The sequence below is a fragment of the Bactrocera oleae genome, chromosome 4, assembly GCF_042242935.1.
Source record: "Bactrocera oleae isolate idBacOlea1 chromosome 4, idBacOlea1, whole genome shotgun sequence".
In the NCBI taxonomy this organism is placed as follows: domain Eukaryota; kingdom Metazoa; phylum Arthropoda; class Insecta; order Diptera; family Tephritidae; genus Bactrocera; species Bactrocera oleae.
Window position 1 is genome coordinate 6,520,374 of NC_091538.1, and position 16,545 is coordinate 6,536,918.

At 33.5% G+C, this 16,545-nt stretch overlaps 1 protein-coding gene across 5 annotated transcripts in view; it reads left to right on the forward strand.

Moving 5' to 3' along the window:
- LOC106626842 (serine-rich adhesin for platelets) overlaps positions 1 to 16,545 on the forward strand; it is a 139,799-nt gene that overhangs the window by 100,765 nt on the left and 22,489 nt on the right. For 4 of the 5 annotated variants that reach the window (XM_014246699.3, XM_036374796.2, XM_036374797.2 and 1 more), the window contains 2 exons: positions 8,113 to 8,926; positions 10,580 to 10,670. In XM_014246699.3, the coding sequence (XP_014102174.2) occupies positions 8,113 to 8,926; positions 10,580 to 10,670 (905 nt within the window). Of the gene's footprint in view, positions 1 to 7,962; positions 8,028 to 8,112; positions 8,927 to 10,579; positions 10,671 to 16,545 lie in introns of those variants that run through there. The other variant, XM_036374799.2, reaches the window with a different exon arrangement.

The following is a 16,545-nucleotide window of genomic DNA, read 5'->3' on the forward strand; positions in this document are numbered from 1 at the left end:
CAGTCATGCATATAGATAGCATCAGACAAATGTGTATGTATATATTTGTATATGTATATTTATGCATTTACAATGCAAGTACATTAATTAATACAATTGTCAAATGCTGAAGTGGCGAAATCTAGAGCGAAAATCAAATGTCAGCAATGGAGGTAGGCGTGCAGTAGTGCCTATTGCATTTTTAAAAGAAACTTAAAAAATATGAAAAATAAAAAATAAAAAAGTATAACAATTAAAAAAGAACGAAAAAATATTATTTCAAGTGATCGCAATGAATCGCTGAAATTATTGTTGAAAGTTAAAAAAAATTGTGAGAAATTCAAAGAAGTTAATTTCATGTAAATAAAACGTAATGCAGCAGAGTCAAACAGACATACTATACTGTATGTTGTATATATAAGCACACATTACATGATAATTATTTTTAATTAGCGACGAATGAAAGTGAAATGCACATTCAACCAAAAAATATCATAATAAAAACAAGTACAGCAGGATTAGGTTTGGGAGCAACCGAAATAAGCACAGTGGTAGCAGCGATTAAATAATCTGCGGAGGTGCTAAACGATATAACTCGATGGGCAGTATCGTGCGGACTAAGCTTAAATGCTAGCAAGATAGAATTAGTATTGTTCACAAGGAACAATACAGAACTCCAGAAGTTATGCCGATTATGACATACGGTATAATGGAATGGTAGCCAATAATGGAAAAGAAATACGCAGTAAGGCGTATGGAAAGTTTTAATTAAAAAAAATTTTGTAAATGAAAAAAATTAATTTCACATAATTTTTTATTTTTTCGATTTTTTTCTTGTATATCATTTCTTATATTTCTTTGTTTTTCACTGTTTTTAGTTTTTTTACTGTCACTGATAGTATTTTATCTTTTTTACTGCTTTCCAATATTCGGTTTAACTTAAATGTGTTTAAAGTTTTGTTGTTGTAAATTTTATTGTTCCAAATTTTAAATTATAATGTTTGGAATTTTTTATTATTTAATCTCCCCCTCACCTGTGTCCTCAAACACTCAGTAACAGCTAAATAAACAGTTGTCAAGACTACTGTTGAAGACTACCGCTTTACTGATTGGGTGTATGTGTGTGTATATGTTTGTGCTACCCAACAAAAAATACGTTATCAAACATTTCGAATTAATTGTGTACACAGGGTTTCAACATTTTATCTTTGAAGTTTGGAAGGAGGTAATTAAACAAACCATTTCAATAGAATAAAAGGGCAGATAGTGGTGATAAGTGTATTATTTTAGAAGAAAAAAAACAAAACACAGGTAATAAAAAAGTTTATTTTTTATAACTATAATTTTACTATGTTTCGAATATTTTACTTAAAAATAAATCCAATAAAAATAAAATCAAAAAGTAGTCATAAAAACCTCTGGACTCATACAATTTAATCTTTTTACTTGATAAGCCCAATATACAAGTCGAGAAGCACTGCAGCAGAGTTAGACTCTTTCGCAGACCATGCTAGAAAGTTTCGGATAGAAAAAAAATTTGTCAACCATTCACTTATTGAACTCTTTCAAATGCGCAAATATGCGAAAATCGGCACATTTACCTTTATTTGTTGATATTGATATTGTTATTGTAATTTGTTTTACACTTCATTATCAGCGATAAGCGTGCGTGTCTGTCACCGATCGCCATAACCACGCTCACACACACAAACTCCCACAATGGCGAAGTGTCACAGCAGTCTGATTGCGCAAATATTTATTTTGCTGTTGTTGTTGGTATTTTTTTTTTTTTTTGTTCGAGCAACACTTTTATTATCGTGTATGAAAACATTGCCATATTTAGTCATGTGAGGCTTTCACAAAAAAATTAAAAGCAAATAAAGTTAACTTCGGCTACACCGAAGCTATATACCCTTCAGCAATAAAAAAGTTTCCATACAAAAACCCGATTTCGATCGAACAGTTTGTATGGCAGCTATATACTATAGTGGTCCAATATCGATGGTTCCGACAAATGAGCAGCTCCTTGCAGAGAAAAAGTCGTGCGCAAAATTTCAGATCAATATTTCAAAAGGTGGGTGGTAAGACTTCCTGGCAAACTTAAAATACCCTGTTCAGGGTATAAAAATTTCCGGATAGATGGGAAGTGAAGAACACAATAGCGTTTATAAGTAATATTTATATATATATATATATATATATATATTTATGTGTGTATGTAATAAAGTATGCATGTTGAGATAAGTGGTAGTAGAGAAGTAAAAAAGTACCAGGTGATTGTTTAAATACTATAATGGTGTCGTTGTTTAAAATTCTAAGAACATTAAGCGAAGTAGAAAAGTGGTTGGAGGGGCTTTTACCGATAATTCTCTCAGGGCAATACATATCAATACAATTTCATGCCTTATTAAATATTTAAAGGTGGCAATAAATTTAATATCTTTATAAGCTTTCGATTTGACCAATTTATGGTTGGCTGGGTCTAAGTATTTTTCGCATGCTTATTCCTTTTATGAGGGTAGCAATCTTCAGCGTCAAGTAAAAATTTTATAAAATCCCTGTAATTGGGCTCACAAACAACAACAAAGCGTACATACATTTTTAGAAATTCAATGCTTAGTTAATAATACGTAGAATATTGGTGGAAAGACCTTGAACCTTGAAATTTATATGACCGAAAGATTTCCCATGTTATATGCTTTTATATGTAGGATATACGTAATAGACACCCGGATATCGTTCGACGAATGGAGCGTGCTATAGGTGTTAGGTTATTACTCGATGGGAGTGATCGCTTTTTAAAGTCGCGTATAGACTTGAAAGTTCTTGTTGTGGGCCGAGCGCTAATATAAACAAACTCGAATAAAAATTCGATTTTTAATGTTTAAACCCGTAGCCCTCCAGATGAGAAAACTGAAAACACTCGCTAACGGTGATTCGCGAACTTAGCAAGGGTTTTCCCAGTGATAAATTTGTTGCACAAAAAACTCTTTGTCGCATTATTTAAAATAAACACAATCTACATTTAAGTTTTACGAGTATATCCTATACTCAGAATCAAATACTTGTTTATGCCTTCAATATCTCCAAGCCAAATCCAGTGAATATGTTTGTGCTACATCTATTTTAATATCTCTTTCATAAACCTTTCATATGCCTCAATCCAATAAAGAAGAGAGGGTGTGCGTCACAAATTCGATTAAGGAAAACATCAGTTCTTTTTCCTATCTCACAACCCGTAGGAATATTTCCTACGAGTTGCGAAGTTCGTTATTTTATCTTTTCCCTAACATATTGATACCAAACCGCCGTTATCTATAATTTTTCTCTATGACTACGCTTGGTTCGACCTTGACTATTTTACTTTTCTTCATTAATAGAAGAAAGCACTATTTTACGAGTATAACTATTCGTAATAAAACACTAAATCTATAGCGAAATTTTATATCTCTGTGCAAAAAATGATAAAGAAAAGACAAGGTCGTATCTTATCACTGAAGCTTTGATAAATGCAAGTGCTTTCAAAGCGTGAAATTGAAGCATTAAATTAAATATTTACGCAAAACAATATATATGAATACTGTGGTCAGGCAGGTATTTTCCACAAAGTTGTTTAAAAGATTGGGAAAGATTGTTTGAGAGAAGTGACGGTATCATATTTGATGAATCGTTTGAAAAGTACAAGCAATTGTTGTTAGTAAAATGGAAAGTGGAAAATAAAAGGCGCAAAGCTCAAAATTATGCAGTATAGAAGTATAACACTTAAAAGTATATTGAGAGAAGGACATAACGCCCAAAAGTATACTACACATATTTTTTTTAACTCAAGCATTATTGGAGGCTAGCGTTGATTTTCGATTTTCTAACGGTCAAATATTTAAAGGTGATTAAAGCTAAAGTCATCACTTCAGTAAATATCATACTATCATATCTTATCCTATATTGTTTTTTAATGGGTTATATTCACTTGCAAGCAGCGTTGCAAATAATGCATTGAAAAATAATTGAATTACCATTCGAATAATTTTTATTTTATTTTGTAAACCTTAGTTATAACTATTTTTTAAATTTTGAATCCCAAAATTAAAATTTGAAAATTCAAAATTTTATTTTTAATTCATAATTTTTTAATTACAAATTTCAAAAAAAAAACTTTATTTAATAAATAAATACTTGAATAATTAGAATAATCGACGATTTATCTTGAAGAATTCTGATAAATTTTAATCCCAAAATTGAAATTTAAAAATTGAAAATTTAATTTTTAATAAAAATATTTTTAATAACAAATTTCAAAAAAAAAAAAACTTTTTTGTTAACTTTATTTATTAAAAAATACAAAAGGAAACTCCGAAACTATTTACCAGATCAACTCAAAGTTTTCGGAGAACATTCTCAAATATTCGATTTTTTAAAACCGGTATTTCTTTTAACACAGCTATTTAAGTTTCTTATCTTCATTCGCTGCTTTATTATTTGTTTGCGTTTTTTTTTATAACTAATTTCGCTTATTTTATAAAAAGTAGCTAGAAGAATGACCGCGATTGTGCGTTTTACAGACTTCATTTGAAATTTATTAACACCATTTTTTAAATTTTTTTTAGCAAAAAATTCTTTTTACTTTCCTTTTTTGCAAACCACTATGTGCGCCAAATTTCGCTTGCCATTTTTTTGCTATTTCGGAGTTTCACTGAAGGCCGAAAGATAAGTGTTTCGACCAAATAATCGCAATAGCAATCAACCTTCTGACGTTTTCTTTCGTTAACTACTTTTTTCTAAAATGAGATTCTGTTAACAAGAAATGTGATAATTTTGCAGCATTATTTCTAACAATTGGGGTCTCTAATAACAATCGCACTTTGCTTTTAACCAACTTTGTACAAGCATTTCAATTGTTTTCGGTTACTGAAGTGCGAAGTAATTTTACTTTTATGACTGATTAGGTGATTTGATAACTCAATAGATATTTTTGTGATAGGTATTAAGCAATTCACTGGAAAAAGTTGCGTTAAAAAGTAAGCATTTTACGATGCAACTATTTATACAAATTTTTTACCAAAACAACACTATTGTGTTTTTTTATGCTTAAAAGCAGTAAAAAAAAAGAATTCCATAGTATCAGACACCACTAATAACCAAGCATATATACCTACTAAACTAGTTTGTTCCCGTAAAAATGCTTACCACACTTTATTCTAACACCAACATTGTAGCATGTTTTTCCTTCAGCCTTTCAACCTATTCACCGTTCAACCCAAATAAATCGCTCATCATCTAACTCGCGATACAAACTCCACTATATACCCACCTGTTCCAAGATTTCCACCGTAAAAGCCGGTGGCATTGATTTTTTCTCTTAAGGCAGCGCGTTAAGTGTGAACATGATAGATTATCCTAAAACAATTTGTACACACAATAAAACGAAATAAGTTACGAAAGAAATCAGAGCACGTAAAATCAGTAGAAAGTTGTCGTGGCAGCTTGCGTGCTTGACCAAAAACGCACTCACACAGCGAATACATGGTTTTACGAAGGGTCAGGTCGACACAAATGACAACTAAATTTTGAGTAACGAGCGTTTTGCGATTAAGATATACACACTTGTATATATGTATTTAAGGTTAGCGGAGGATAGAAAGCGAAAGCTTATTTCATGTGTTAGTGAAAGCGCATTGACCTGCGTATTACGTCATTGTCGACAGAAAACAAACAAGGTGTTTTATATAATACCAGACGGTTGCTGGATCTAAAGACAGCTTTTGATCTATTTCTTAATATCAGGGTTTTCGGGTTAGAAAGGTTCTTCTTCTACTCTATTTCAAAGTCCGATTTGAACTGAAAAAACTTAAAAATACTGCGACACTTTCCTCTGCTTTGTTTATAAGTTTCTAGAGACTATCGTCTCGGATTAAAACTTTTTATAATTCTTAGAAAATGTAAAAATAAACGAAGTTTCTTAAATAGGTCTTGAAAATCAGTTTGAGAGAGCATGGGCTTTCAAAACTCCTCATTTCTCTTTCAAAATTTGAGTTTAAACGACTGTAGTCGGCATCGTCAAGACTCGGCCAGTGAGTCATAGTTTCAGCGCGCGCCGTTCGATTAAAAATACTAATGGGTTTCCGAAGATAATATTCTGGAAGCTTTCCGGCAATGTCTGTGTTAGTTCCTAGATTACACAAAATTTTTTTATTTAATTTATTTTTTGTTGTCTAACTTTAGATACCTCTCTCATGAAAATAATTACTTGTTTAATTTCGCTGTGTATATAAAATTGTTCCCATTTGCTTGTCTAAAGCTATAACTGTAAATCTCATTTGCATAAATTTGACATAAAACGGTAAACACGTGATTGTGCCGGTATCTGGCTTCCCCGAAAATTGTTTACGACTTACACTCGCCTTTTTTCGCACCCAATCTCGCAATGTGCGAACATAGAAAGACACCCATGCATAATTCGTATATGTGTGCGCCTCTATAAAATTTAATATGAAGATTCATCCGCTTCATTGCATGCATTCGACGTGTTAACCCAGTTTTAGCCGGCGCACCGCACGTGTTGCTCAGACGCGATGAGTCGGCGGTAACAGCTGCCAGCATGCCGCTTTATGTCTTTGCAAATTTCTTCTTTTTGTTTTTGTCGCACAGTTTCGCTTTCCTTATTTTGCTCATTAAAAAATATTATAGGTGACTTTTATATTCATCACTCTTACTCCTCTCTCTCTTCTCTCCGCTTGTATATGTGGTTGAAAGGAAACACCCACAATTTTATTGCATGTGCATCTTTGCGAATTTAATGTAGGAAAATCGTGAATAATATATGTTTGTATATAAATTCGTACCTACATAAGTATGTCAATACAGGTCATAATTTTTATAAAATTCGAAAATTTCATAAACTTAAAAATTAATGTAGTATAACCTAAAGCTCTAAAGTTCATAAATCAAAACCAGGTCTGTATTGATGTAATAAAGTGAATACAATGAAAAAACAATATACATATACAAAATTTCATTCCACATAACCTAATCTATATCACAAAAGCTCCAAAAAGCTCAAATTTTTTAAGATATACTTTGTAAAACTTAAATAAATACAATTGAAAAGCTTTTAACGTACCAATTTTTTAAAAAGAGTTACTTAGATTACAATTGGACCGAAAAACAACTCAAAACATTTAAAAAAATTGTAAGCGAATAAGCTCATTAAAACTAAAAGCTCTAAAAAAAGCTAAGTACACACTAATTCCTTAAACATTTTAAGAAATATAGGAATTTTAATGATCATCAAATGCTTTTAAGATATTCATAAAAAGCTTAAAAGCTCTATAATTCGAAAATATATTTATTACAATTTTAAATTTATTTTGAGCTTAAAGTGCCACTATTCTGGTAAAAATTGTTTGTTTAAGTTTAATCAACATTCTTATAGGTATATAAGCTCTAAAAAAGCTTATAGATCGCTTAAATTATTTTAAAATAATTGTTATAGCTAAAAATTTTTAAAAAAATTATCGTTGCTAACGCTGTAAGCATTTAAGTGCAAAGATCCAGCAATTCAAAAGTATGTTAAAGCTTTGTATACTCAATATACTCGTGCATACTAAGGTTTCGTGGGTAAATTTTTAAAAAGTAATTTATTTTTTATGAAGTATAACTTAAGACTTCTTTGTTGCTCAAATATCAGAAATCGTAAAAGCAAAAATATTCGAAAAATTTCTAAAAGCTTTGGGAACGAACTAGATATTCTAAATCCATGAATTTTTGTCGAATTTTATTGCTATTCCCCACACTCAATGGTGACTTTAGCAGTAAAGCTTTATATAAGCTTTTTCTACACGGTTGCTTTTTTATGTTTTTTCCATTTTGTATTTTGTTTTAGAAATATTGACATTCTTAATTATTGTGAATAAATTTCGATTCACTTTTTATATCAAAAACTTAAAAAAAATCACAAAAAATATAAACAAAAAGAATTTCGGTAAAAATTCGCAGTTTACACGCGTCAGTTAAGTGTAATAAAAATTTAGGACACAGTTCGCCAACCACAGGTGCAACTCACCGAACATTTTTTTTATATAATAACATTATTTCAATTATTTAATCGATATTTTTATTAAATTTTTCTTCTTGCAGAACCGAAACGTCGCCGCTTTCATCCGCTGCGTAATCTCCGACGCATATTTCGTCGACGCACGATCACCAACGTACCGGACACACCGCCGAGCGTCAACACAACCAACACATTGCCACCGCCCACCAGCAGCACCAGTGAAAAGAATCTGCGCAGCGCTACACTCTCCTCCATCTCGTCCGCGGTGTCGGCCTCATCACCCTCCTCACCATTAACCCACCAACAACTGCAGGACGCCTACTCATCACAATCGCTGCCCAAATCGAAATCCTATTCGATTAGTGGCTGTGGTGGTGTAGTTGGGGTTGGTGTTGTTGTCGCTGGCCATAGTGGTGGTAATAAGTCCACACCGCATAGAGATGTCCTGTTGGCACAGGTATTAGGTGGTGGTGGTAAACACAAACAACAACAACATAATAATAATAAACAACAATTACAAGAACAATTGGAAGAAGATAACGACATGTATACAACACACGCCACACACAGCACAACATCAGCGCTGTATCATCATCATCAGCATCAACAGGTGGGCAGCAGCGGTGGTGTGCTCTTCCAGCCGCCACACTCGGTGCGGCAATCGCTGGGCGTGGCCGTGCTGCCTAGCGCCATGAATCGCAGCTTTTACGCTGAGCGCCAGAAGTTGCGCAGCATCGGCGACTCGTCGCAGGAGTTGGATAGCAGCGGCAATGATAGCGGCAGCGCCAACAACACGGCGAGCGGCAGCGCGAACGCCGGCGGACGGTCGAATGGCTGTGCGAACAGTGAGATGACCGACAGTCAGCGTAGCCTTAGCGAAGGGCGCTTGGTGGACAGGTAGGTGCAAATATATATATATATATATATATTATAGACCGATATGTATGTCACTTGGCTTTAATTAATATACCAGTCACGTTCATTGCAAGCCGCCGGCGGCTTTTTCTTCTTGCGTTTTATTTTGTTACGTTTCGTTCACATAAAATATGTTGTTGTAACATTTGTCATTGCTTACGTCAATACAGGTTCGCCGCTTTGTGTGTCACTGTTGTTACTGGTTTGCTGCTTTCGGAAGTCGCACAAGTGATTTCCGGTGCCGGCGTAACAGTTTCACTTCAAGCCACGCACACACATACATACATACGTAGACGCTTAGTCGCTTGTTTTTTGCATCTCCTTTTTACGCCTTATCGTAACGGCAACGCATGCAAATCGATTTGGCACACGTGACTCAACGATTTGAAATTTATTTTTGTTCACTGTTGCATATTTTTCCTCTCTCTCTTGTCAAATCGATAAGCAGAATAATTAATTAATGTAAAAAATCGCTAAAATTTTAGTTTTTTAAAAAAGTAAGAAATTTCGGCGCTGATTAACTCCGTTGTCAAAGGCTCTCAATAAGCAAAGATGTCACAAAAATCGGTTAATCGATAGTACTGCTTATAGTAAATGTTTTCTCTAGCGAAAGTATTCGATGAATATACAATTTAACGGTACCCCCGTGTGAGCCCACGATCACTTGGAGTAATATCATTACACAATATTTACCGACTAAATGAACCGAAACCGAAAAAATTAAAATTCATTGAAAACCCTGAAGCCCATCCCTGCACATATTTATAATAAGTGCAAAATCGGATTAAGTGTTGGCATGTTTGCATTGGCTCAAAAAGAGCCTGTTTTGTAGGCGATACTGAAAATTTGTATTGGTATGGTTTTTTTTGTCAGTCGGGGTCAAATTTATTCAAATGGTAAGCTGTGGCAGGCTTAATGTCATTAGAATGCCAGCCGAGACTACTGTACCCTTAACTAATATTTATAAAGTAATACCCTGGCACTAAAAGTATACTTGGTTGCGATATCAAGTTCCGCTTAGGTTCAAAAAATTTCCTGTTAAAGCGGTCTCCTACGGCAGGCAAAACATCGAGCGTATTCGGTCTGTAAAATTATTTTATGGAATCCAATAGACATGCGGAGGCGGCCTATATTAAAACATGGCACTCTAGAATAATAGAAGGAGAAGCGCAGCATATTTGGAATTACTTTTGTTTAACCCAATTGACAAAAACACCATTCGGGAAAAAATATGAGATAAGGATCTATCTATTGTACTATTAGCGGAAAAATAGCCTTTTTCTTGCTTTGCTTTTAGTCTAGATCTATATTTCAAGATAGAGAATTTATATTAGTTTGCAGATTGTGTATCATTTTATATACATTTTCGAGCCTAGCAGATTGGTATGTTTTTTTTTTAATGTCGTCATCAGTCTCAAAAAGTATGACTGACTTTATCATAATTCTAAAGTCTGCATCCACTGATATAGACCAGAGAGAGAGCGAAACGGGGAGAGAGAAAGATACTGTTTTAGGTAATTCGTTTAGTCTCTCATTGACTAAACTGATATTTGTATTTGATTTGTAATCTGTGTAAGAGTAAGAGATATCTTAGTTTATACTATAAATATAATAAGTATTTATTTTTTTTTGCAGCGACTACAGTCACGATCCACTCTCTCAATCACACGACAGCGTATTTTCCGAATCGGCATCAGCGAGTCTATTCTCCAACAGAGATTATCAGGTGAGCTCGATGTTTGAACAATTTATTAATACAGAAGCACTATAATTAAAAAAATTTAAGAGTGTATATCACATAGATATTCGTATTCCTATATCGATCTTAAGCTAAGCACATAGTGATGTGGAAAGGTAAAACAGCGAATGTGTAGCATGACTCATGCAGCATATATCAATTTTTAAAATTTCATAAAAAAATTAAAATATAGAAAAAATGCGTCACCCTAATATACAGCAACACCTTAAATAGTAAATATCTATTTCGAATTTCATAATACAATTATAAGTTGGATCACAACTCATCAAAAAAGCAACCCCACTTTGCAATTGCGCCCTCATTGTCAAATCGAAACGTAATAAATTTAAATAAAAGCAAATGCAAATGTGCAAAAATGTGCACATCAAGCTTAACGATAATTTAGCAATAATAGATCTACACAGATCGTGGTAAAAAGTAACTACAATGAGCATGCGATTTGCCATTGCATCATCTCTAAAATTTTTTTGCATCCATTGTAGGGAGCTTGTGTCAGCAAAGTCAAAAGCAATAGTAGATTAATCATTAAGGCATAAAAAATATTTTCGCAACACTCACTGTGTTTGAGCGCGAATACAAATCAAGTTGATTGCTGATGGCTGCTGTGGACATCACATCACTTGATTAGAGCGATCAGCTCACATCGACAACCACGAAGATAGCGTGATGAGTTATTTTAGTTGATTGCAATAATCTCAGCATGCACATACGAGTACGTACATCAAATGAAGTGTTTTTGCGTTCATCAAATGCATATCACTTGCATATCACGAGTATATCATATGGGCGTCAGCGACAAACCAAAATAATAATATACATACGTATGTGTATTTAAATTATTAGTTGACAGTAATTATGCCGCATATACATCATCATCATACTATTGTGTGCTGTTTCAGCAAGTAAAAACATCACAATATATCACTAGCATATCGCATCTACTTTTTCGCATATTAAAGTGTCCAAGAAAAATAAAATAGATTAGTAAACAAATTATTTGTATTTTGTAAATTATCACCATCACAACACTTCGGTATTACCAATACATATTTTATAAACTGCAATAAATGATAGTTCAAAATTATTAACTTTAATATCATTACATATCATATCATAGCATATAGCCATATAATATCCTGACATCACATCACCATGTCACATCGTAACAACACAATATCGCAGAAATAACATATTTCATCAGAATGTAAACAAATACAACAAAGCCAAACATGTAACAATGATTCCAAAAATAATCTAAGACGGTGGCAACGTTAGCTTTATTTTGCGCATGACAGTGGTTTCAGTGCGGAAGAGCATTTAAACTGCGTCGCAGTCACCTACAATTGAATTAAAGCTCAGCTGTAGCTATGTATCGCATAGTGAATTGTGTGTGCTGGGAAGGTCAGAAAGCAGAGCAAATATATTTGAAAACAACATTGTGTTTTGTCTACCTTTTTCGATCGTTATCTGCTCTTTTGTTATTGTTGCTTCATTTAGGCTTGTGTAATGTTGTTGACATCGTTAGATTACTATTCTTTTCTGTTTTTATTGTTGTTGTCAATGGTGCTGATGCAATCAATTTAAATAGATTTTAATCAAAGTTAATTTAATTTATTAATGCTGTGGCACGATAAATTTCCGAGTGGTCACTGCAAACTGCAACAAGTAATCGCCTGAGTATTGTGTAAGTGGAATGAAATAAATACTGCTGCTGCGCTGGTGGGTGCATGTGGGTAATCGCATCACGAGATTGATTGCATTGATTGTTTTGCCAGTGTGGGAGGAGATGTTTGCTGTAGGCTGCAGCTGACATCACTGTTTAAGCAATGGGTTGTGCGGTGTGTGTGTTCTTTTATCTTTTCTCGTCTCTTTTTCTTTTTTACATTTTTCCAATTTCCCTCGGTTTTCATCAGCTCCACTGACATTTGACCTTCAACCTGCTGTGCGCGCACTTCCTACATTGTCTCTTTCGCTTGTTTGCTTGCTCTTTGGTTGGTGTATACACTACACCTTGACCCTTCAATTGCAATCTCAGCTTGATTGATTGAATTTATGCGCGTTTTGACTGCTCACAGCTGTTGTAATCCTTGTCTATGTTATTTTCTTGTTTTTCCTTTATTTTCTTTTCTTTCTTATCCTTATTTGGACCCTTGAGCACATAGAAGTTGGTATTTGTCAGATATTTATATTATAACAAGCAACATGTTTCATTTTAATTTTCGAGCCTCTCCCCGAACCAATACTTGTTGGTGGTGTATCCTGAATCATCCAAACCGAATTCAATCGATAGATTCCTATATATCTGTACCAGACTTGCTACTTGCAGTAAAATCAGATTTCATAGCCCATCCCATCCAATGTATAAGAATTCTTATCAGTAAATGTCTCTCTTTTAAGTGATAACTCATCAAAAATTAAAAAACCACCAGTCTATTGACTCCTCTTCGAATCAAACAGAAATAGAGTGCAAAGTGGTTAGCTCCTAGGAAATGACTTACGACATCAACAACGAAGGTGGGGGAGATGGGATATAAAAAGCTTGAATGAAAACCTTAATTATTTTCGGAAAAGGGCAGAAAATATTAAGAGAGAATCTGAGAGACGATCATTGCTACCGTTATCACGATAGTCGGTTCTACGCAACCGGACGGAGCTGGATTTCTATCCGGCAAAGGAATGTCAACTCGGCGGCATTCACAAAATTACAATAATTTCTTCGGATATAGAAGATCCATCATTCTTTCGAAGTCGGCTTAAAACCAAGACAAGTTATTCATTGACCCTAGACCATTTTTTGAATAATTGCAATGTAAAAGATAGCAAGTGGTTTTGCGAAGAGGATGCAAAAATATCGGAGAATAAATGGCATCTATTTATCCACTTTGCAACTTTCAATACGCTGGTGAAAGAATTTCGAAATCTCGAGACTCTCTTTCTAAAATATGAACGCCAGGTAGCCAAAACAATTGGAAATTTGCCAACGAAGAGGGGAGGCAAATTATAAGGTGATAAGCGCTAGAAGTACAACTTATGTTAATATTTGAGGTCATCTTTACAGAAGGTGCCAGAAAACGAGTACGGAGTAAAAGAGCCGATACACATAAGATTTTAGTGCGGAACTTATTCACCTACCAAGCGAAACTGTGGCAATCAAATATTCACTCGAGTAGTGCTTACCCTCCGAATAATATTGATCTTCACAAAGACTTAGTTCAAGCGCATGTTGTGTTTAGAAAACCTTAATGACCTTATCGGTCTACGCACACAAGACAAGGCAAACTGAAGTTGATGTTGTCAAACAGGCTGTACACGCCGCAAAGATAACAGACAGCAATTGAACAACAATAAAACACGCCATCAAGGAGCAACAACAAAAGCCGTTGAGATTTTAACTTTACCCTGTCGCCGCCACACCCGCCGGCCGTGTTGACAGCAGCAATGCTTTTGTGAAATTCGAAGAGCCTAGTAACCGGCGAAGAGATTCCACTGGACGGCAGCTGGCTGTGGCACGCTTGGTCGCTTCGCCGCTACACTGCACGTCAATGAAAACCGTAGCAAAACAAAAAAAAGAACGCTTACATTTTGCTGACCAAACAGGCCACGACGGCTAGATCAGCCGACTGTCTTCAGCGGCTTCTTATTCCTACCGACTGGTCGAGCGACTGACCAACAAATTGCCGACGACAACAGCCATGACTGCTTACGCTGTCCGCAGCTGAAGCTTGCAACATGCAACATAAATTTGAAAAAGAAGGAAAGCAAGAAAAAAAAAACAGGCTTGCATGTTTGCTTGAGAGCGGTGGAGCGAGGACAGAGGGTATATTGCTAATAGTCCCGGCACTTTTGCTGAAGACTTCTTACTACTTTGGCCCGTTAATGTTGCAACGCTGCCACTTCGACTGCGTTTACTTGCAGCAACTGCTTCTTCCACTCTTTCTCTGCCATCAAAAAAATATGTATTTGCAATCTGGTTAGCGAAATAAATCGCATTTCTTTCTAAGCTATTGAACTCCGTCTAACTTTTCTATTAAATCAGTTCGTCGGCAGCCGCTCGAAAGTGTGCAACAACACAAACGAATTTCCTCAACGAGTTGAAAACGATACTGACGTACATTTTTTGGGGTGTCAGAAATTGTCTTTTCCTAGCCGTAATCTTCTACTTCCCATCCACCAAAGAGTCGAAACCGTTGTGTGCGCCAGTGACCGAGAAATTTGTACGGAGTGAACTGGAAAAGTTAATCCGCTTATTTTGATTGAAAATTTGATAGCTTCTCGTGCATTGTAGCGATAAGCGGCGGAAATGTCGTACGGTTTCGTCGAAGGCGTGTCGTAAAATTGTAGTTTAAAGTGCGTAGCAGAAAAAATTCGTATGATAATATTCGTTGATTGCATACGTTTTATAGCTGCTTGTGGCAGTAAGTCGCCGCTTCGCGTGTGTTAAGCGTGACGTTACGTCGAAGTGCTACAGAGTGGAGTGGAAAATTGAAAAATCGGCTGCTTTCTTGGTTAACTGTGTATAAAGTGTATTTTGGCAACGTAACGTGGTGCTTTGGGAAATCATAAGAACTGTTTTGAGTTGCACAATTTGTGATATTTTCTTTCAATAACATATAATATTTTTATATACTCAAGTTTACTTTTTTGTATGGAGTATAATTAAATTTAAAAGCTTTTCATTGTTTTTTTTTAGTTCATACATTTTTAAGTTTTTTTCAATTGTTTTTTTTTTTGTTTTTCATAATTAGTTTTTAAGTTTTTAATTTAAAATTTTTATTCTTTTAATTTTGTCGTTTATTTATTATTAAATATTTTTTTTATAATTTAGTTTATTTTATTTTTTTCTTTGCTTATTGTTATAAATTTTTTTTAATATATTTGTTTATACCTGTCTTTATATTGTTTCATATATTTTTATATTTTCTTGAAATATGAATGGTATTTTTCGTGTCGTTTTAGTGAAAGTGCTACTTATTGACGTCTTTACTGATTTTTATTACTCGTTTGTGAAAAAATTTTGTTGTTTTTTAAATAACTAGCTTAAAAAACATAAATGTGTTTTTAATTTATTTTTCTTTTTTTGCGTGGTTTCCGAAAAAAAAGTTTGCTTTCAAATTAATTTTTTAGCAAAAATTTTTTATAGAGAATTTTAGCAAAAAAAATTTATTTTTGCACTAAAAATTTGTTTGCTATAAAAAATTTTATAGCAAAAAAAGCATATTTTCTAGCAAATTTTTTTATAGAAAACAAATTTTTAATGCACAAATAAATTTTTTATTTCAATTTTTGCTGGTTCAAGTATTGTTTTATAAATTTATAATCTTTGAGCGATATTTCACAGAAATTGTGTTTGTAGTTAGATTATTTATAAGTAATGCCTTTCCAGTTTTTCTAAAAAACAAAAAAAAAATTTTTTAATTTCTTTTTAATAAAATTTTATTTTATTTATATATGCACATATTATATTTTATATTTTTAATTAAATTTTTTTTTTTCTTATGAACAAAGATTTTTGAAAATATACTAATTATATTTTATACATACATTATGTTATTTAGTTAAAAATTCTATTTATTTTAATTATCATTAAAAACTATTTTTTTAAAAGTTTTCAATGTTTTTTTTTTGGTTTTTTACCATATATGTTATATTACAAAGATTATCTCGTGTAAGACGTTTTAGAAAATTTTTTAATATTGTTTGAACAAAATAATTTCTTTTTCCAAAAATGTTTACCTGAAGTAAGTCTGTGTAGATTAGGGGAAGATAGTCTGTCTACTCGTCTGTGTAGTCTACTAGTCTGTGTATGATTCCACCAAAAAACAAATTAAATTATAATTTTCAA